Consider the following 22,270-nt stretch of genomic DNA (forward strand, 5'->3'; position numbering starts at 1 on the left):
AGTTCTGCTATTGCTACCTTGAACAAAAGTCCTCAAATTCAGAACTGGTTCATCACACCCTAATCCATTTTTCAACTTGCATGTGTGTGCCAAGTAAGAGATCTGTCTCACCACAAAGGTATGTTTTCAATATTTGTACTGCACATTAACTAAGCCTTTGGTACATTTTGTCTGCAAGAGATTGCAGTCCCGAAAGTAAAGCACTGTTTATCCAAAAAGGGTCATGAATAAAAACAGACAAATGAGTGGTACAATGAAGCCCACCACCAGGCTTGAAAACATCAACATTTCAGCCTTCTCCTCTAAGGGTAGAGGTGGGAGGGTTGGTTTTGGGAATAGTGCACTTTATATTGTTTTTTGATACTCAAATGCTAAAACAAGCGCCTTTGTGCTCACTGATGGCAGTAAATTAAGCTTGTCTGTGTGTAAGAATGGCACAAAAACCAGGTAATAAAGAGCCATTAAAAAAACACACCCTTCTCTGGAGGTATTCTCAAGGTGGTTAAACGATCCACTGTGCACGTACCATTTTAGAAGCACGCTTCAAAACAATCCTCAGCAGCTGTGTTAATTAATTAATTGATTATGGTTTAAATGATCCAAAGGATACAAGTTGCAATTACCCTATATTCATATAGGTGTGAAAACCCCACACCATGAAGCTTTGATCCAATTTTACAAACATAAATAATTCACTATATATCGGCAATTGCAGATCCCACCAAACAACACATAAAACGAAGGCTAATGTCCATCCATTATTCAACAGGAAGACAAGGGGAACTAGATAATTAAATTCATCATGTAATGCACAAATTACAATCTATCTACAGTTATTAATGGTGTAAAGAACGAAAAATAAATCATATGATAATGAAATTCTAGCTATCACATTACTCGATTCATAGCAACAATAAATGCCTCCTTAGAAATTCAAGCACATCATGCTTGATTAACGTTTACAAATTAAATATTTAGCAACAGTTCATGAAAACTAGTATAATCTGTTTTCAATGTTCAAACCCTAGGGTCGAAGAGTGAATAGAATTATAATCTTTGATTCTAGTTTTGTCAATCGCTCTTCTCAGCTATCATAGTAACAGTGTTACAGCACTCTGAAATTCCTGTATATTTTAAGAGTAGGATACACTCAGTGTGTCACTTTGATAACTAAATTGTGTGAGTAATCTAAAGGTACCCGTGAAAAACACAATAGGGATATCCTTATATATGTAAACAAGTTTAAGAAATAATGGAGGTCCTATCTTTTGATACTTCTAGAAAATCATTACTGCTGGGACAATTATGTTTACATCTATCAAGCTCTCCTAAGTAGGGCCTGGCAGGTCACAAGAAAATCTTCAGTGCAAGAGGGATGGAAATTCTTTTCTGCTCTTCAGACTCAGGCGGATTCACTATTTGAATAGGTCAGGTGGGGTGTTCTAATGTGGATGCGAACCAGTTATTGATGTTGTGATCTAGCTAATGGAATTCTCAGTCTTCCCACTCCATGTTTTTCACCAAAATGATATAATTCCTTTCCTGGGCACACACTATGGTAGTACTATGCACTAAAAATCGATAATAGTGAACGCCTTCCTCCCCTGTGCAAAAGTCTCCCCTGTCTCCCAATATCACAATTAACACTCTCTGTTCGGGTCTCCAAGATCCAAAGCAATCCTCTTCCCCTGGCTAATCACTTAGTTGACACCTCCTGAAGGCCTGCGGTCAGTTTTGTTACCTTGTCCCCACCTAGCAAGTTTCAGGAGTTTCCTCCCTCCCATCCTTGAAATTATTTTCAGGTAACAGCTGGAGAGGTGTGAATGGAGTGGGATCAGTTAGAATATTTTTCAAATCTCATAACTGTGATGAAAGGAAATAGATAATATGAATTTAACTTTGGCACAGGTCCGTTCAGTCCAAGTTACCTTTTCATAAAGATTTGATTTTGATATCACTTTACCATTAATTGTTTCTTCATAGTTCCACATTACATTTTATCCAGCAGGAGGCCACTGGGAAAACATGCAATTTATAATAACATATTATGTTTTAGAAGCAAGTAGGACAATGTCTACTTCCCTTTCTACTTACCATAAATGTACATACACCACTTCCCCAGAGTGACAGTTATGGTATCATTTATTTTTATATTGTTGAAGACACATGAACATGAGAAGAATCTTAAGACCAACAGAGAATCTGTGATCCTCTTTCCATGTCAGATATATGCAAGGAATTTGTAGAAAACCAAGATGTCCCGCTCTATCATTGGTGCACACAGGAACTGTTTGACTTATTTTTCAGTTTAGAAGATGTCAGCTCTGTACCACTACACACAGTATGATAACAGTGTAAGAGTAGAAATTGACAGACATCTGCTTGAGGTGTTATTGTAGGAAGACAATGACTTCACACTGTACACTTTCTGACTGTGGGCTTTCTGGGAATATTTAGTGTATGGCAACATTCTTAGACTGTTCTCTATATATGATCACTTCCCATTGTATGTAAACCGGTCTTGGTGAACTATGCTGTCATCTGTACTTTCTTGAAAACTTTAGCACATTTAGCAGAACCACTGACAACTTCCACGTTATCTTACCAGCTAATTCTTAGTTTTTCAAATACCTCTAATATTATGGTTAAATACAACTTTTTTGTTCCGGCACCTTCAGTTGAAGTCTGATTAGCTTTTTATATAGAAAGAATACATATTTTTCCATTTACATCAGTGGCTGAGTACATCATTCATTGAATATGTTCATATATGTCTCTTAGAATAAACAACACATGCCACTGGTATATACCACTGGTATATTTGGTATTGACCCCAAGTCTTGCTCTGTAACAGTTTAATTTTTATATCAAATGTAACTTTTCTTTCACTTTAAAAATTGTAACCATAAAATCACATAAAGAACACATTCAGAGCACCCCAAATCTATCACTTCTGCACATCACTAAATACATCACAGAATGGCATCTTATGTAAACATGCCCTGTAAAACACAAAGATAAAACACTCAATGGATAATTTATGTAGCCATCCACATTTTACATATAATTGAAAGAAAGCTTTAGTATATTTCTATGACTCCAAACATTCCATACCTTTTCCTTGTATCCAGAGTATTCAAAGACATTGAATCGAGCTGCCCCTGAAAAAGTCTTTCACTATTTCAGTGTAGAAGCCAAAAAGCATTTGCTCCTAAACTAATCAGTAGACTTGAGACATAATTAGGCATTTATATTGTAAAAGGACATAACTTGTGGTGATAAAGTGCCATGTCTAATTTAACCTTTCCTGTCAACAACCTGTCATTTCAAACAATTCCTTGTGTGAAGAAAGACTGAGAGGTAAGGGGGTGAGGCTTCACATTGTCCTCGAAACAGCTGTCAGTCACTTTTATCTATTTTTAAGTCCAAGTCATAGCCCAAACACAATTGCTATTGTGTGTACTAGACAGAGCCAAAGTTCTGGACACAGGGTGGCATTTTAACTTACTTGACTTCATGGTCAAACATTACTGCCTCTAGCAAATAGTACAGTGGATTTCAAGGGTTCCAGGCCCTTTTTAAATGCACCGAGGACAGGAGCATGTTTTTTTAAGCTTGCGCCATGCAATAAAGTTTGGCATATGAATTAATGTTCCCCTGTAATGTTAAATGCTAGACAATGAAAGTACCCATTTATCCTTCAGTTTATTGGAGTATTCCCAAGTATAAGGTGAAGATTTATGTCACCACTGTAGTCTGTTGTTGTAGAAGCTAGAATAGGTCGTATTGGAGTGAATCGGAAAGAAACCATACAGGAATAAAATGAGTGGCTAAGTCTAGAGGAGATGCCTTTCCTTTCTTAACATGTCGTTGTATGATTGACCAGAAGATGGAAATTCACAGTGGAAAGCAATATTCCTAAAATATCTCCGTCAGTATATACAAAAGCATGTCACTGGCAACATCAAGCATATTTGTGTAACGTAAATTGAGGAGATCCACCTAGCCTTAGCATAAAGTTAATGTCCTTTTGTGTGTCATTTTCCATTGTTTTCACTACCGTTATAGAAACCTCTGCAGATGTTTTCAGTAAATATCCAAATAACCAAAAGAGAGGTGGAATTGTGTCTCTAATTCCCTGCAGTTATGCTTCACCTTATTTTAGCCAATGAGTTATGCAACCAAATGTCACAACATTCTTAAGTAAGTTTATCAATTCTCAGCCATGATATAATGGAGTCAAACTTACGAAATCTGCAATGCCGAAATATGATCCCGAAGCATCTCCTGACTCTTATTAAAATCTGCAAGCATGTACTGCTTCTCCCTGATGTGGTCAGCTGTCAAGTCATTCAAATCTTCTTCATGCTTCTTGCTTAAATCTTGATCATGAATCCTTTTTAAAAATTAAATATACATTTCTACATGTAAATAAGTTTTATCTACCTTGCTTTATTATGCTTTATGAATGTGAAAAAACAGTCATCACCTTTTCTCCTGTGGTATCATATAAAACATACTGCGATGCTGAGTGTATATAAAATTCAAAACTAGGCACAGGAGTTAAACTGAACTATTGAACATGACTGTATAGATGGGGAATTAAAAAATAAAGTATTGGTAGAAATCTTGAGGGACAGAGACAAAATACCTCTTGCGATGCAATTTGGAGGAGAGAGACCAAGGATGAAAGAATCAGAAAGGTAGATTTCCAAAAAAGGTGCTGCAGGGAGATTTGGTGTATAATAGGTCCTGCTTTTACAAATAAATCAAAGGAAAGTTGATGAAAAAGTTAAGAAAGCCATATAAAGTTTAGGAAAAGATTCAGTGATCAGAATATACATCAGAGAAAGAAATAGTGCTGTCACATTCTGACAGTAAGAAACAAAGTTATATTTTCAGGGAAGAGAAATGGTTATCCAGATAAAGAAGAATCTCTTTTTACAAACAAGCACTCACTAGTGTTCATCTTATTTACTCAACTAAACATAGCAATATTTGTAATGATATACTGGAATACTACAATGCAGAATACATTACAGATCTACCTTTAAAATGCACATTTAAAATAACGACTGTGATACAGGAAAATTAATTTAAGCCACTACAGTGGGTCTGTGGCTAGACCTTTCTGAGGTGAAAAAAACAAGCTGAGCAGCTGAAGGTTATTCTAGGTGGCATCAATCTTGTGCACTTCTCCTCCACTATCTTGTTTCTCTCACTAAAGAAAAAGGAATATTCTAGAGCCTCTCAGTGAGGAAGCCATGGAAAGACCGTGATAGAAGTTAAATAGCCCACCAGTCTTTGCAAAATAACATCAAATATTTTTTAGAAATCACTGAGCCATGTATGCCTACATTAAATAGCGTGATTGGTATCTTCAAATGTCTTGGGTAGGATTTCTTCTCTAAGCCTTTTCTGCCCACTGGGTTAAGAAGCAGCTCATACAACATAGTAAAGATCAGCTATCTCAGAGAAAAACATGATTGAGATGTAATGTTTAAGACAAATTAAAGCAGCATATTTGAACCCAACAGACACAAAACAGATATATGATCAAGGTGTAGTTTTCAGGAAGAGAATACAGATATAGACTAGTAGCAACCAACACGGTACAGAACTATGATCAAGATTCAAGAGAAGTCAAGAGAATAAAGATAAAAACTGGGAACAGCCAACGTAGATAGATCTGTAATCTAGCTGTAGTCTTCGAGAAGAGAAGAAAGATATAGATTGGCAAAAACCAAAAAAAGACAGAAGATTGGGAGCAAACAACAGAAAACCAGCATGGAAATTAGATTAAGCTGTAGTATTTAGGCAGAGAATAAAGAGAAGATTGGAAGGAAACAGCACATGACAGGAATGTTATAAAGCTGCAGCCTTTAAGAAGAGAACAAAGACACAAACTTGTAGCAAACTAAGATAAGCCACATAGTTAATGATTTCTCTTGAGTAACTATCCTCAATTAAAACAAACTGGGTTTCACATAAACATTTTGGAACATTTTGTATTCTTTTATTTTTTAACTGTCACGTTACTACAATTGTGCCTTACATGGTTATTGCTCCAAGATGTTAAAGGTTTGAGGTTAAAAAGGGCGCAATACTCTAACATATCAAAGCACCGGCAATGCCAAACGGCCTGGCTTTAAAGGAATGCTTTGTGGTAATGTGAAACATTACAAGTAAATAGCACGGGGATAGATTCGTATTTGTGTGGAGGCAAAGCAGTGTAAAATAATATTGGTGTAGATTAAAAGGTCAAGAGACAGTTACACTGTCAAGCCAGACCTAAAAATCCACGTAGGCTAATGAATGCCATCCTCCCATCTGTGCTGCTGCCAGAGAAATACAATATAAATTATTTAACTATAAGACACACTTTAATAGCATCTCAATGTCATGTGTGCGCCCCTGAAAATTCAAGCATAGGCAGCTGGATAAATAATCAAAATGATCACAGCTGCGGGATGGCAAGCGCTCTTTTTGTGGAAGCACATAACCTCAGCCCAATCCAAACATGTACTTCTGGCTCCCAACAAGTGGGCGGACCCAAAACCCTTTCTAGTATCGGTCACATAATTGCCTTCCGATAGCTGCACTATCAGGGTAGACCAAAAATGCACAAGATTAGATCAGATCAGAGTTGTCCTTAAAGGTCAGAATTAAAAAAAAGAATTTCTGGGTTTGCCTCCCAGCATGTGGACTGCTTACGTAATGATTCTCTTCACCAATACAAACAAACCCACATGCACACTCACTCAAAACAAATAAGTACACTACAGTGGGAAAGCAAACTTTGCAATCATTAAGAACACAAACTCGTTTTATCAATTAATATTTGAATAACTTGGGTTTTGTACAGATAGGTCTAGCACTGTTTCATTTTATAGACTCAGTAAGATTGTATAGGGTCTAAAAAAACAAAGAAGAAAAAATAAACAAAATATAAGGCTGAATTTAACAAGCAAGAGAGGACATTTTGTAACTAGTAGCTACTAAGCATGTAATTCATTTCAATTAAATCTTTTTAAACACTCATCTTTTCACCAACATCGTAATTTAGGCTTGGTGCGAGGCAATTCAATGAAGAATTAATTCCAGAATCTGACCTCCAAAGAATGAATGAAGGCGATCTCCTGGATAGTTTGTTGTCCTACAAGAACTCCGGACTCCCTAAATATAATTTCATATGGATTACAATGGGTAAATCTGAAAGACTGGAACACCAAGTGAAAAACCGAAAGTGGATGCCTTACTTCCTCAAGAACAACCAGCATTTTGATAGGTTCCCCAGAAGGAATCTTGCGCATGTCACGTGCGGTGTGCCATATGGAATTGGTGCAGTCCCTAATGTGTGTGGAGACTCAGATCAGGCATCACATTATGCTTCCACTGCCATATAGTCAATACTCAATTGCTCCCACAAACGTGGGCCTGCATAGTAGTGAAAATACGGTTGGTCACCTACTTTCTGAAATAAACCCCATGACACATATCTCCAAAACACAGTCTGATTCCTAGCACAGGGAAAACTCAAGTCCTAGGAATGGCCCTTATTCACATGGTTTAATCACTGGGCGGATGTATAAACCCTAAAAGAAGCAATAACGGTGTCTGTCATTTACCTTCACAGTTTAGACAATCTGTGAACCTGCTTCTCAGTTGGCGAATTCAAGGCTACAGTTCAGACTGCGTGTTATTATTACTTCAGCAATAAGGAAGCCTTTCCCCGTTGCTTTTTACAAACAAAAAAAATCACTATTTCTCTGATGCCGGTTCCTTAATTTGCACTAGGCCATAGTGTGTGATGTTTCCAACGTATTCACGGTAAGAACAAAAGCTTAATCGTTGGGTTGACGAGTCCTCATTTCAATGCAAACCATTTTACTTGCAATTTCTGCACATTTTATTAAAAAAACAATGTCATGCCTGTAATGTCGCATACCCTCCAGGATTTATTTAAAGTCAGAACTAATTGAGTAGGAGCCACCTAACTCCCGACAGATTTGTGAATTGAAAGAGATTAAATCGTATTTGCTTTCATTTTACACATTTAGCATATGTATGATAGTGGATTCAGTAGCTATATCTTACTACCAAAACTCATCTCTAGGTGGTTTACTAATAATTCAGTTTCTTGTTTTTTTTTTACCTAAACAGACGTGGGTCATGTATTAGTTCAGAACTCAAAGGCGAGGGCTCAAAAGAAAGGAGTCTAAATCGTGACAAAAGCTAAACTCTTGATGAAACCTCTGTTAATCACGTTTCAGAGCATAACCAGTAACTACTGCAGCACACAATTAGATAGAAACCAGTAGCTAGTGCAGCACGCAATTAGATAGAAACCAGTATTTAGACACCAGTAACTAGTGCAGCACGCAACTAGCTAGAAACCAGTGACTCCTGCAGCACACAATTAGCTAGAAACCAGTGACTACTGCAGCACACAATTAGCTAGAAACCAGTGACTACTGCAGCATACAATTAGCTAGAAACCAGTAACTACTGCAGCACACAACTGGCTAGAGTGACTCATGCGGCACACAATTAGATAGAAACCAGTAACTACTTCAGCACACAATTAGCTAGAAACCAGTAACTACTAAAGCACACAATTGGCTAGGGTGACTACTGCGTCCCACAATTAGATAGAAACCAGTAACTACTGCAGCACACAATTAGCTAGAAACCAGTAACTACTGCAGCACACAATTAGCTAGAAACCAGTAACTACCGCAGCACAAAATTAGATAGAGAACCAGTAACTACTGCAGCACACAATTAGACAGAAACCGGTAACTACTGCAGCACACAATTGGATAGAAACCAGTAACTACCGCAGCACACAATTAGATAGAAACCAGTAACTACTGCAGCACACAATTAGACAGAAAACTAGTAACTATTGCAGCACACAATTAGATAGAAACCAGTAACAACTGCAGCACACAATTAGATAGAAACCAGTAACTATTGCAGCACACAATTAGCTAGAAACCAATGACTATTGCAGCACAAAATTAGATAGAACTCAGTATCTAGAAACCAGTAATTACTGCAGCGCGCAATTAGATGGACACCAGTATCTAGAAAACAGTAACTACTGCAGCATGCAAATAGCTAGAAACCAGTGACTACTGCAGCACGCAATTGGCTAGGGTGGCTCCTGTGGCACACAATTAGCTAGAAACCAGTGACTACGACAACACACAATTAGATAGGAACCAGTAGCTACTGCAGCACACAATTAGATAGAACCCAGTAACGTAAATACTGCAGCACACAATTGGCTAGAGTGACTCCTGTTGCACACAATTAGCTAGAAGGCAATATTGCAGTACACAGTTAGTTAGAAACCAGTGACTACTGAAGCACACAATTAGTTAGAAACCTGTGACTATTGCAGCACACAATTAGATAGAACCCAGTAACTACTGCAACACACAATTAGCTAGAAACCAGTAACTACAACAGCACACAATTAGATAGAAGCCAGTAACTACTGCAGCACAAATTAGACAGAAACCCGTGACTACTGCAGCACACAATTAGATAGAAACCAGTAACTACTGCAGCACAGTTAGATAGAAACAAGTGATTCTTTGAGCACACAATTAGCTAGAAACCAGTAACTACTGAAGCACACAATTAGATAGAAACCAGTAGCTACTGCAGCACACAAATAGATAGAAACCAGTAACTACTGCAGCACACAATTGGCTAGAGTGACTCCTGTGGCACACAATTAGCTAGGAACAAGTAACTATTGCAGCACACAGTTAGATAGAAACCAATGACTACTGCAGCACACAATTAGATAGAAGCCAGTAACTACTGCAGCACAAATTAGACAGAAACCAGTGACTACTGCAGCACACAATTAGATAGAAACCAGTAACTACTGCAGCACAATTAGCTAGAAACAAGTGATTCTTTGAGCACACAATTAGCTAGAAACCAGTAACTACTGAAGCACACAATTAGATAGAAACCAGTAGCTACTACAACACACAAATAGATAGAAACCAGTAACTACTGCAGCACACAATTGGCTAGAGTGACTCCTGTGGCACACAATTAGCTAGGAACAAGTAACTATTGCAGCACACAGTTAGTTAGAAACCAATGACTACTGCAGCACACAATTAGCTAGAAACCAGTGACTACTGCAGCACACAGTTGGCTAGAATGAGTCCTTCAGCCCACAAATATCTAGAAACCAGTAACTACTGCAGCACACAATTAGTTAGAAACCAGTAACTGCTGCATAACACATTTAGCTAGAAACCAGTAGCTACTGCAGCACACAATTAGATAGAAACCAGTAACGTAATTACTGCAGCACACAGTTGGCTAGAGTGACTCCTGTTGCACACAATTAGCTAGAAAGCAATAACTATTGCAGTACACAGTTAGTTAGAAACCAGTGACTACTGCAGCACACAATTAGTTAGAAACCTGTGACTATTGCAGCACACAATTAGATAGAACCCAGTAACTACTGCAACACACAATTAGCTAGAAACCAGTAACTACAACAGCACACAATTAGATAGAAGCCAGTAACTACTGCAGCACAAATTAGACAGAAACCCGTGACTACTGCAGCACACAATTAGATAGAAACCAGTAACTACTGCAGCACAGTTAGCTAGAAACAAGTGATTCTTTGAGCACACAATTAGCTAGAAACCAGTAACTACTGAAGCACACAATTAGATAGAAACCAGTAGCTACTGCAGCACACAAATAGATAGAAACCAGTAACTACTGCAGCACACAATTGGCTAGAGTGACTCCTGTGGCACACAATTAGCTAGGAACAAGTAACTATTGCAGCACACAGTTAGTTATAAACCAATGACTACTGCAGCACACAATTAGCTAGAAACCAGTAACTACAACAGCACACAGTTGGCTAGAGTGACTCCTTCAGCCCACAAATATCTAGAAACCAGTAACTACTGCAGCACACAATTAGTTAGAAACCAGTAACTGCTGCATAACACATTTAGCTAGAAACCAGTAGCTACTGCAGCACACAATTAGATAGAAACCAGTAACGTAATTACTGCAGCACACAATTGGCTAGAGTGACTCCTGTTGCACACAATTAGCTAGCACACTATTAGTTAGAAACCAGTGACTACTGCAGCAAACAATTAGAAACCAGTGACTACTGCAGCAAACAATTAGTTGGAAACCAGTGACTACTGCAGCACACAACTAGCTAGAAACCAGTAACCACTGCAGCATACAATTAGGTACAGGCTCGATGTGCAAAAGATAAAGTAATACACATAAGTGAGAGACAAGGCCATCTCTTAATGGGTTTATGTACAACACAGGAAAGGCAAAATCGCTCTAAGTACTACTTCTATTTTAACTTTTTCACTGTCAATCAAACTGGAGGTCACATATTAAGATCACTTTCCTGATTACTTCTAAAGAAAACCCAGGTATAAGTTATGGATGAGAAGGGATCCTCGAAATGGTCTTGTGGTACAGAGATTCCAGTCAATGGACTCTGTAATTTCACTTTAGTCTAGAATATTCGCAAAGAGCAATGATTCTGAATGTGTCTTTTATGTAGGTTTCAGACAGCTGATGAAACCTAGGCGCCAGAATGCTATCAGGAGCTATCTGGAGCAGATACTGCTAACCTTCTTGGCTACTGGGAAGGCGGCACAAAAACAGAACAGGTTAAAGTGAACAAAACTGGAAACAGGATTAACCAAGTCCAGGGCAAAGTGTTCAATTCATAAACAGTTGAAACACAGCACAGCTAACTGAAGGCTAATAAACAGAACAGGAGAGTCAAATAACAGAATCCTGCCATTCTGAATATGCTGTGGTGCCTTTTGTCTACTCCCCATGTCCCCAGGTTGTCTCTGGTGTCACTGCTGCTATAAGGTTCCGAGGTTCATTCAGGTGCTAGTAAGGCCGGTAGATTTCCCCCTCTCCAATAAAGGGCCATCGGATACCCCAGCACTGCAGCGTGATCACAGACAAGAGAGATGCATGGTCAGCCAATTGCACGCTCTGTTTCATGCATACAGGCATGTGGGCAAGGTACCACTGGTTGCAATCATCACATCTACCTCAAATAGGATATGTTGAGATATTGTTTTGGACGTCACCCATGTCCTCTACATCTTCACATCCATTTCTCACCCATGGAGGCCATCTCAACAGCATGTTGGACTTTATGTTCTGGTGTTTATTAAAACTCAAAGGATGAACCAAAGCCAGAGAGCCAATTTCCACTTCATCAAATATAGAGGTGCTTCTCCTGCATTCCTAAATCTGCATTGTGCGTCTACCCTTCTACATCAATGCTGTCTGAAAGTCAAAATTATGTTTAACACCCAATGTTTTCATCTTTGAAATATATGGAAGCCATAAAGAATATCTACCAAGCTAATCATAGTTATTTCTTTATTTTTCAGTCAAATGCCTCATGCAAGCTCTGCTCTGGCTATACTAGAAGACAACGTTTATCATTTGCTTTCAACTTCAGTTTTAAGTGATACAGATTAGTATAGAGAATTTGGTGTTTGGGATGGCATAGATGATGGCTTTCAACATGATTTCAACACGTATGAAATGTGTGAGTAAAAGCCAGTTTAGTTTAAGTGTAAAATGAAGCACAGGCAAATAATGCTGAGACAGTGCCTACAAAACGGATTTGCATACTCAAAAGACCTTGCAACAAGATAGTATGTTCATATTGAGGCAAACAAACAAGTCAAAGGACAAGTCGCAGAGACAGACATATGTGGTACTAGGTAGTAGAGGTCAGTTCACAAAATTGTTTGTTCTCATTGTTAGAAAGTTTGCTTTCCCAGGATGTAAATTACAGGAAAATGAAAAAAGGAATGATAAAGTAATGCACACTGCAGTTCATATTTTTTTACTTAAAGCATGGTAATAAAATCACAAAGAAACATGGAAGTGGATTTTAACATGTAGCGTCACATCATGCAGTCCCAAGTAATCCTGATTCAGACAATAGTGGGAGAAACCAACAGAATAAGGATTACAATATCTACTGTAACTGTGCAGATCAGTTCTTTTCCACCAGAAACCTCATCTGCTCAAAGTAGGTGAGGTTTCTGGGTAAAATAGCATGAAAAAAGGAGGTATCATAAATTTGGTCCATACTCCCCTAGTAAATACGCATTTCCAAGGTGGCCCTCAGGGTCCCACATGTATTCTCTGCTAAATGTCCCCAGAACACTTGTAATCTCAGGTAAATCCCCTCCCCCCCCCCATATCAGCCAATGCCCCTGGTATAGGTAAGTCCAGGTGCCGAGTTATCAGGGGAGATAACATGGAACGCATAATGTGGACCCATTGTTTCTGCAAGCTACTTAGTATTAATTTGCTATGATGATCACTGTGGTGTTCCCAATAAGGGTAGGCAACTGTTTCAATTTTTTTTTTTGCAAAGTGTAAATAGAATCTCTGGTATTTCACATGGATATGGACCAGAACATCTTACACACGGTTCAGCTATGGCGAAAACTAGTTTCATATTACATACAATGCACCAATAGCAAGGCTTGTAATCAAAGGCAGATCTGGTTTTTAGGGTGCTTTACAAGATGGTCTGTGCACCTGTAGACTCGTGCACACTCTCTGGGGGGGGAGTTTGGTCAGTAAGATTAGGGGGGTGAGCTTCAGATTACCCGACAAATACAAAATCATATAATTTTTAAATACATTATAGGACAAGCCAGGTGCATAAACGGGACTTAAGAGGCAGTGGAAAGGGAGAGGAATGCGGACTGGTAGGAGTACTATGTGAAAGAAACACAATATTTTGTATAATAATCAGCATTTTTAGGGTTTTCAAAACAGAGGTCAGAGTACTGTTCACGCAAAAATCCCAGCTGAAATCCGACAGATATCACATCACGCAGGTCTAAAAGCACCTGCACCCAACTTTTCATCAGAAAATACTTTAGGGGAGTGACATCCCACGCCCCTGCACCCTCTACAGAAAGAGCAGTTTAATCCATCGTTTGCAGCCGCCCATTCCTCATGGTGATGAATAAAAAACATTCGAACGGATGTCAAATGCACTTCTGTGTGATTAAATCCGGGATACGTTCTGAGGCGCAAGTCTTACCTTCCACTCACACGAGAGCCGCGGAGCTCAGCCTGCCATCAAGGATTTGCATTCACATTAAAGAGATTATGCTAGCTCTGGGAAGGCAACAACACATACCTAATTTGCTGGTTGGCTTCACTTCGTATTCGAAGAATCTCTTTCCCCTTGAACTCTAATTCTTTCGTTAATGCACTTATGTTTTCGTGCAGCTTCATCACCTCTTTATCCAGCTCTGCGATATGACGGTCGCGATGCCGCAGGTCGTCCTGGAGGCTCGATAGCTGCCCCACATACTCCTTCTCCTGTCGTGCGAGAAAAACAGGCATTCAGAGAGGGGTCCCGAAACACCAAGTAACCATTCTTCAGGCACCCGTACACAACCCTTCTACGCTGCAGTCAAGAAGGAAGGGATATACCTCTACCCAGTGCTTAATTTGTGCTTGTTGTTTCCGGTGCGGAGCACTGGCACTAATTATTGCGGGCCGTCGTTTATTTTTCTGCCTCAAGCATTTACTGCGAGCAAAAGATACATATGGGAAAGACGGAGGAAGAGAAAAACGAAAAAGCGTCACAATGGGAGAAAGCAGAAAGCTGCAAGGGTGAGCTGAAGGGGCAGGGAGTGGTTTTAAATGGATTAAAGAGGCCCTAGATGGCTACAAGATTACGCTGCCTCTGTATTCCGTGTTCCCACATTTAAGTGCAGCAGCCATGTGTTAAAAGAGGAGGGCTTTGGGCACCAGCACTTTTTTATTTACACATTAAGCACTGCCTCTATCCAATTGTTTGCACAAAGGGACTTTTTTTCTTTACATAATGGGAAACAGACATATGCACCGACAGCTAGAAAACAACTGCGTAAATATAATTCTTCCAAGTATCTCAATCAACATGCATTGTTTACTCCGTGCATCAAATAATTGTCTCGCATCATACTCTCAGCCAGTGCTTAAAATGGAAATACAGAAGTGCAGGTACTCTGTATTTAGAGTACCTGTTTGTTCCTGAGGAGTGCCAGTACTCATCCACTGTAATTTATTGCACCGGTGCTGACAAGTGCAGCTACTCTCCCCTTCAATTGCAGGTACTCAGTACCGGACAGAACCTGCCTATTTCAAGCACTGCTCTCAGCATAACATGGCACACTGGCCCTTATTCCGAGCTTGGCCTAACTTGGGCACAGTGAAAACACAGAAGATTCTACTGGGAATGAATAGTGTTCGGCCGATTTATCCGGTTGTAAAACCAGAGAATTCCCAAATCCGTGGATTTTATCGCATACAGCTGCCACCTGCTCCAAGCAGCTGGCAGAGACAGGGGGTGAAAGAGAGAGCTGGGTGTGTGGGGCGGCGAAGGAGGAAGTGATTTCCGGTAGAGGTGAGCAGTGTACGCTCATATTACGCGAAATGAGGCCTGGCTGCTGCAGCCAACATTCGCGGAATTCGCGTATTGTAAAACCGGGTCTGACTCTCCCACACCCAGAAACAACATGTGTTAAACCACCTCCCTCTTGGAATCAGGTACAGGGGATTCCCATGAGGTAATCCTGTTTCACCTGCCTTGTAATGAGGCTGCTAAGTGGATTCTACTTATCGCAATGCTTGCCTTGACTGTGAACCCCCTTTGGCACTAGCAGCATTTATGACAGCATTACAACATAGTGTCATTGGAGCCAGTTGATATTTTAGAATACTACACATTGTAACACAAAAGAGAACTAGGCATTTCAAGTTATTAACAACGCAGTGTGATACTGTAACAGAATTTGTTCATTTCGAGAAGCCTGCTTTAGCGTCAACTTCAAGGTTCTAAAAGATAATGCTTCATTAACACAGTGGACAACACTGGAGTAGAAAAGCACTAAAAGATAAATGCTGCACAGTTTATTTTCCCTCGAGCATGTTAAAGTGCTTGTACTACTTGAACCTTAACTTTATGTTAATTGTATTAGCGGTGGGACTCCAACCACCTGTGCATCCAGCCCACAACATGCACAACCTTTGCTGTGAGCAGCAACGGGATCGAAGCTGGGCTTAATCTTCACAGCACCAAATCTGTGAGGGGAACAAGTTAAAAGGGGTGTAGAGAGTGAGGGGAAGTTACATTTCTAATTCAAGCTTGCATCATCGGAATGTTTTTTCTTTGTTGCAACAAATACCGCTGAACAGATTTACAAGGAAATATACACGAAAGCAGAACTCAACTTGGAAAGCATGCTTTTTTGATTTGATGTCAATGGTTAATTTGAGGTGGTGGTTTCCGGTGCTCGACTCCCGCACTTAATTGTCTACACCGGTACTTATGACAGTGTGCCACATGGTGGTGCTGTTTCTCTAATTTAGAGATAGCATAACAATTGTTTATTAAAGCTAATACATTAAAAATGACTATTAACTGCCACCCGCCCCATTCTTATAGTTGTGGAGGTCTAGAGTATTCAAAATTGTCACACTTGTAAGCGTGTCATGGCTAGTAGTTGTGTTAGTACTGTCATTTGGCAGCACTGGAATGGACATGCAATGAAATGGCGCCAAAAAGGACACCCAAGAGTAAAAGATGACTGAGAGCTATAGTAATCAGGTAGTTGCTGAAGGTATGCATAGGAATAAAAATATTGTGGACAGAAAATTTGAGAAAGATCTGAAGGCCTGGAGAGTTTTTGCTAAAGTGTTACTTTTCCATCAAAGGCAAAAGACGGTCATAAATTACTGAAATGCCATTGTATAGATGTACTGATAAAAACACTGTGTCAAAGCTAAAAGGAAAAGAGTAGTGATACTATCCAGGGACACCAATGGGCACCTGCATGAACTGAACTTCATACAAATGAAATGTAACATTAGCTACACATATTTGGCCATTGAATTGAGGGACACTGCATGTGTATGTTAACCTTTATTGTGATAAAACTATTCAAAAGATGTTAAAATAATCATAAGGGAGGAATATCGCTAATAGAGAATGTGCATCTCAAGTCAGCAATGACAAAACCAAATGAGACTTCGAGATAAGGAGCTTTTCTTAATAGACCTCTCTATCCTCACCACTGATCATCTCAAAAATTGCATTGCCAACATTCACATATGTTCAAAACCTCTAGCAAGTTAAACCCCATCAAGATGGAACTTGCACTCACAGCAAGCAATGGCAAGATCAAAAATGGCTCACAGAAATGAACATGGATGATTCACCTCCTTGCCTTTTAGACAGCACCACATCTCTGGGCACACATTGGAACTAAACTCAGCTTCAGGACCCTCATCACGCACAAGACATGCAGGCCCTGTTACACAAATGTAAGCTATTCCTTATATAAACAGCATGATGAGGTAGTGCTTTTGCCAGCCAGCATCACTCAGACCCAGTTGACACAGCTTAAGAGAATCCTGTATGCAGGGAGCAGTCTCATTACAGGGCTTCATTAGTACATTAGACTCACACCAACTATTAAAGAATTCCATCGCCTGGTGAATTATAGTAAAAACAACTGCTTTATTTAAGGCAGGCAACATGCAAAACAAGTACCAGGAGAAATGTTAGAGAGGAAATTAGGAAACGCAGACAGGAATAGAGACACTGCCAGGCCTCCTCCAGCTACGCTTTGTGGGTGTGGAACATCATCCATGTCCAGACCTTGCATGTCCCACTCCAGTATAACTACCTGATCTATCTATTTTAAGATATCTTCCCTACATCTTATATCCTGCTGCTCCCCCCTGCATTACTGAAGTCATGATTGTAATCAAGTAAACAATCTGGGAGTAAGAAGGTTAAAGGAATGTATGATTACACCTGAGATTGAAAAAGCCTTTGCTTGTTTTCTAGGTAAGCTTCCTTAATCAATAATGTAAAACAAATAGCCAAACTTGATTAGAAAGTTGAATAAGTATCATTGCCTAGAACTCTGTCTCTCTGTATCACAACATGTGATTTAAACAAGGATGGTTGGTCTGGTAAATGAACCATCGGGATCAAAGCCTGAATGTCCTGGGCTCGTGCTCGTTGTGACAGGGAACATTTCTCTACTTCAATGTGTCTAAGACAGCTACTATAAAAGGAAGTCTGCAAAGGAATCAGGTATGACTTTGGCTTGTTGATTAAGAATCCCAACAATGTGAGGAGGTTCACAGTGGTTAGGAGGGGGTCTATACCAGACTGTAGCAAGTCCACCTGCTACAGCCAGTCATTGAGTTAGAGAAAACTAGTATCCAAATGTGGGCCACTCTGATGTGGGAGGAAGCTGCAGTGGTTCGAAAAGGAATGGAGGGTGTAGTTCTGCTGGATGATCTGGAGGACCCATCTGTTGCATGTGATGGATTGTCACCCAGGAAGAAAATGTTAGACCTTGCCTTCTACAGTTTGGTTGTACGCCACTAAGGGCAAACTAAAGTAACTTGGAGCCTGTAGCTGCAAAGGAGTGGACTGGGAAAAACGATGCCCCTGGTGACCTCATTGTTGTCTGCCTGGTCCCTGTCCTCTGCTATGAAATGACTGGGGTAAATGCAGCATGGACGGGGAGCCTGTTGCTTCCTTATATGTGAACTCTCGAGTAGCCTCAGAAGGGCTCAAACCGGTTGAAAACTGCCTGGCAGGGGTAGAATGGCCGAAAGAATGCACCCTAGCTCTACTTTCCTGAAACATTCTAGGCATGAATCAGCTTTTCATCAAAATGCATATCCACAAGGGAAGCTAGACATCGCTAGAAAAACCTGTGGATCATATCCATGCATGGCAATAGCGCCCCTACTTATACTGACTGCTTGCCTCAAACAAACAGAAGTATCCAAACTAGCATGAATCCCATATTTGCCTGCATCCTGATCCAGCTGGCGTGCATATAGCGGCCTAGTAAGCCAACTGCATTGACAGAACTCAATGCTAGGCAAGGCTAGGCAAAGAAAACAATAATTTCCAGAATGCCTCAATCCTTTGCCTATCCCTGCCTGGAGGGTTCGTAAGGAATGAATTTGGATTAACCATGCTGGGTAAAGCTTGGACTACCAATCTATCAAGAGTAGGGTGATGCATAAGGAAGCTATCAGACTGTGGTGTCTGGACACATGCGTATTTACCGGTGGGCAAGAGCAAGCCTTAGACCAAGTGCCCATAAGAATGTCAGGTAGGGCTTTGCTGAATGAAGATAAGGGCTCAGAGGAAGCAGGCCCAAACTGTATAACGTTTGTAAGAAAGTATGTCTTAACTTCAACAGACAGTAGTTAGTGCCCAGGACCTCAGCAGCACATATAATTACCACAGCAAAGGAAGAACTATCTTCTGCTCTGTTGGGGGGAAATCAACCCTGTATCAGAGAAACTATCAAGCCTACTGGCCTCCTGTAAATCCATGTATAAACTGTCACCATCATAATATGAGGGTAAATCATCCCCATCATCACTACTGTCACCTTCCGGTGGTGGTAAAGTCTGGTCATAATCATAAACTAAAAGATGAAGGACCCTTTGAAGACATATTAATGATACTGGAAATGTTTTGTCTGAATTACACTGTACAGGAATCAGGTGCCCATGAGTGGAGTCGGAGCATGAGGTTGGTCGAGACTGAGATGGATTTAGTTTGGGGATAGGCACTGGATCCTCCTCTGGTGCCAACAATGACAGGACTAGTGTTGATGAATAAGGGATAGTGCAGGTCTAGGTGCTGGAATGGAAGTCAGCACCAGCATCAATGCAGAACCTGAGATGGTGCCAAGGACGGATCAACTGCCTGTAACCCATCTGAAGCCCCCTGTGGATCCTTGGAGCCCAAAGTGCCCAAGAGGGAGCTGGCAGAATACCTGAAATGTGTAACATGGTCTCCTTAAAGGCCCGACCTGCTGCGGTGTCGCCGAAGATCCAGAAAACTCATTGCGTAACAGGATCTACTGTAGGAGCAGCTCCTCAATCAGGGATCAGAAGTGAAATCAAGTGGTACCTTGACAAAGTTGCAACTTCTATTTAGATAGAGAGTGGTGGTGTAGAGTTTTGCTTTACCTTCTTGTGTTTCCTTTTTGATTTAGACTTCAACTTACCAATGACTTTGACCAAAATGAAATCCTGTTGCAAGATCGACGTTGATAGCGGGAATGGGCCACTGATTTGGAACAGGACATACACAAGGTCTGTGACTTCTTTCAATGTTTGGAGTTGTACAGCTGCTCATCAAAGTCCAGGACAGCCTTCATTTGCATGAAGGTATCCTCACCACACAACTTGAAGCATTGCTCTAAGCCCAACCACCAAAGGAATACCTTTTGGGGGTCCATTACCAACATCTGTTTTCAACAGTCATGTCATCATCTGAATCATCTAGTTTTAGGTGGGGACAGCGTTACCTTCCACACTCGGTTACAATTTAAAAATTCGTCAAAACCAATGAAAAAGACAGCAGATCTCCGGATATGTGTTCAAATGTGCAGAAAGGAAGAAACTGACATCAGTGCATAGGGGTGGCACTTATATGCAGCTTCAATCTGTCACTTCTGGGTGAAAGAAAGTCAACATGGAGTGGCACTGCGCCACCTAGTGGGGCACAGGAAAACTGCCATGAAAAACGTTTGGCTCCAATCAGGCACCAGGGGACTATTAAAAAGAAACCTGTTAGAAGCATCGTTCAGAATGGATGCCACAACAGAAGGAAGTTCTAGAGTGGATGGCAGCAGCAACTGACTAATGAAAGGACTTTGGATTCGGTTAGAGGGCCAGCAGGAAGGAGTGCCCACACAGAAAGGTAGAGCAAGCTGCTGAGAAGGCAAGCAAGTGGCACGGAAGCATGCAGAGCATGAATACATCGTAAGGACAGGCTATTAGAGGATAAAACGGACAATGTACCCTCCCTTAAAGTAAATTAGAAGAAGGAAGGAAGTAAGATATGTGAAGGGAGAAAATACATGCGGGCAGACCAGGCAAGAACCAGCATGGAAGTAGAGAGGCGACTGGGAAGCACAGATTAGACAAAATGAATATGAGAGGTTCCCTCGTAATACAGTAGAAAAGAGTAACAACAAAACCATTCAATGAATAGAAAAACACACCTATGGATATTCACTTGATGGAAGTGCGAATACTACAACAATGAGCAAACCTCTGGACATTGATGTGATTTATTCAAATATGTTGTTCATCAACATTAGAGCATTTGAACTTCAAACAAACACCCTTATCTAATTGTATTTTCTTGCAAACTAAGAACAATTTGCTTGGGAAGAGTCACAAGAAGGTTTCAGCCCCCACATGATATTTAAGTCATTTTTACCTGTCGTCTGCTAAGTTCAATACTTCTTTCTACTTCTAGAGTAGCTGCTGCCATTTCTTGTTGGTGACTGTGTCTCAGCTGGTCGATTGCTGCTGCATGTTGATGATTTAGCTCTGAGCGTAGAGAGGCTAATTATGAAAAGCAAAAATTACTTTATTAGAAAATACTTGTCTATTATTTTATTACTTAAACCAAATAAACAATCCAAAGACAAAAATCCAACACTATTACAGTAAATTTAAGACACGTGACTTACTTATTAAGCTCTCATTCTCTTATGGGCGTTGTTTTCACCCATCTCAAATATCAATGAATTCCTCATCACTAGTAATACAAAACCCCTCTAAAAACGAATACAGAAAATAGTTTCCAGCAACATGTGCGACTTGGCTCAAAATGTTGCAGTAAACATATGCCCTAATGAATACCTTCAGAAAAATTGTAATTAAATGCTTAAAAAATATATCTTAAGGCAAAACAAGGAATATTAAGTAGGAACACTCCTTGGTGCTACTGATGATTATGATGCATGGATCTATTAACTAAATTATTATTTTTAATTTATTTGATCAGATAAAAAGGTCCAATAAGCCATTCAACATTAGGACATTCTACAACATAAAAAACCTTAAAAACGTTAAATTAGGAATAAATAAATTCATACCTGTAATACAACGATGTAAGAACATACAAGCCATGCATGCATAAAATATTGCCCAATTTAACATTCTCGAATATTTATATACTTTTCTAATCTGATAGGCAGAGTTTATAAATTCAGAGCTAACATAGGGATGTATAAATGAATGGAAATGTAAAAAGCCATATATTCGAATCTTTTTAAATGATCTATATTGAGGTTTCATAGGATACAAGATGAAATCACAGTAAGCAATTGGTTAA

At 39.9% G+C, this 22,270-nt stretch overlaps 1 protein-coding gene across 9 annotated transcripts in view; it reads right to left on the reverse strand.

Moving 5' to 3' along the window:
• Nucleotides 1-22,270, reverse strand: part of FAM184A (family with sequence similarity 184 member A) — a 670,286-nt gene that overhangs the window by 72,059 nt on the left and 575,957 nt on the right. For 5 of the 9 annotated variants that reach the window (XM_069235389.1, XM_069235386.1, XM_069235383.1 and 2 more), the window contains 3 exons: nt 21,368-21,495; nt 14,237-14,421; nt 4,250-4,396 (listed from right to left, as the gene is read on the reverse strand). In XM_069235389.1, the coding sequence (XP_069091490.1) occupies nt 4,250-4,396; nt 14,237-14,421; nt 21,368-21,495 (460 nt within the window). The remainder of the gene's footprint in view (nt 1-4,249; nt 4,397-14,236; nt 14,422-21,367; nt 21,496-22,270) is intronic. The other 4 variants (XM_069235390.1, XM_069235388.1, XM_069235387.1 and 1 more) reach the window with 1 other exon arrangement.

The sequence above is a fragment of the Pleurodeles waltl genome, chromosome 5 (genome assembly GCF_031143425.1).
Source record: "Pleurodeles waltl isolate 20211129_DDA chromosome 5, aPleWal1.hap1.20221129, whole genome shotgun sequence".
NCBI classification, from domain to species: Eukaryota; Metazoa; Chordata; class Amphibia; order Caudata; family Salamandridae; genus Pleurodeles; species Pleurodeles waltl.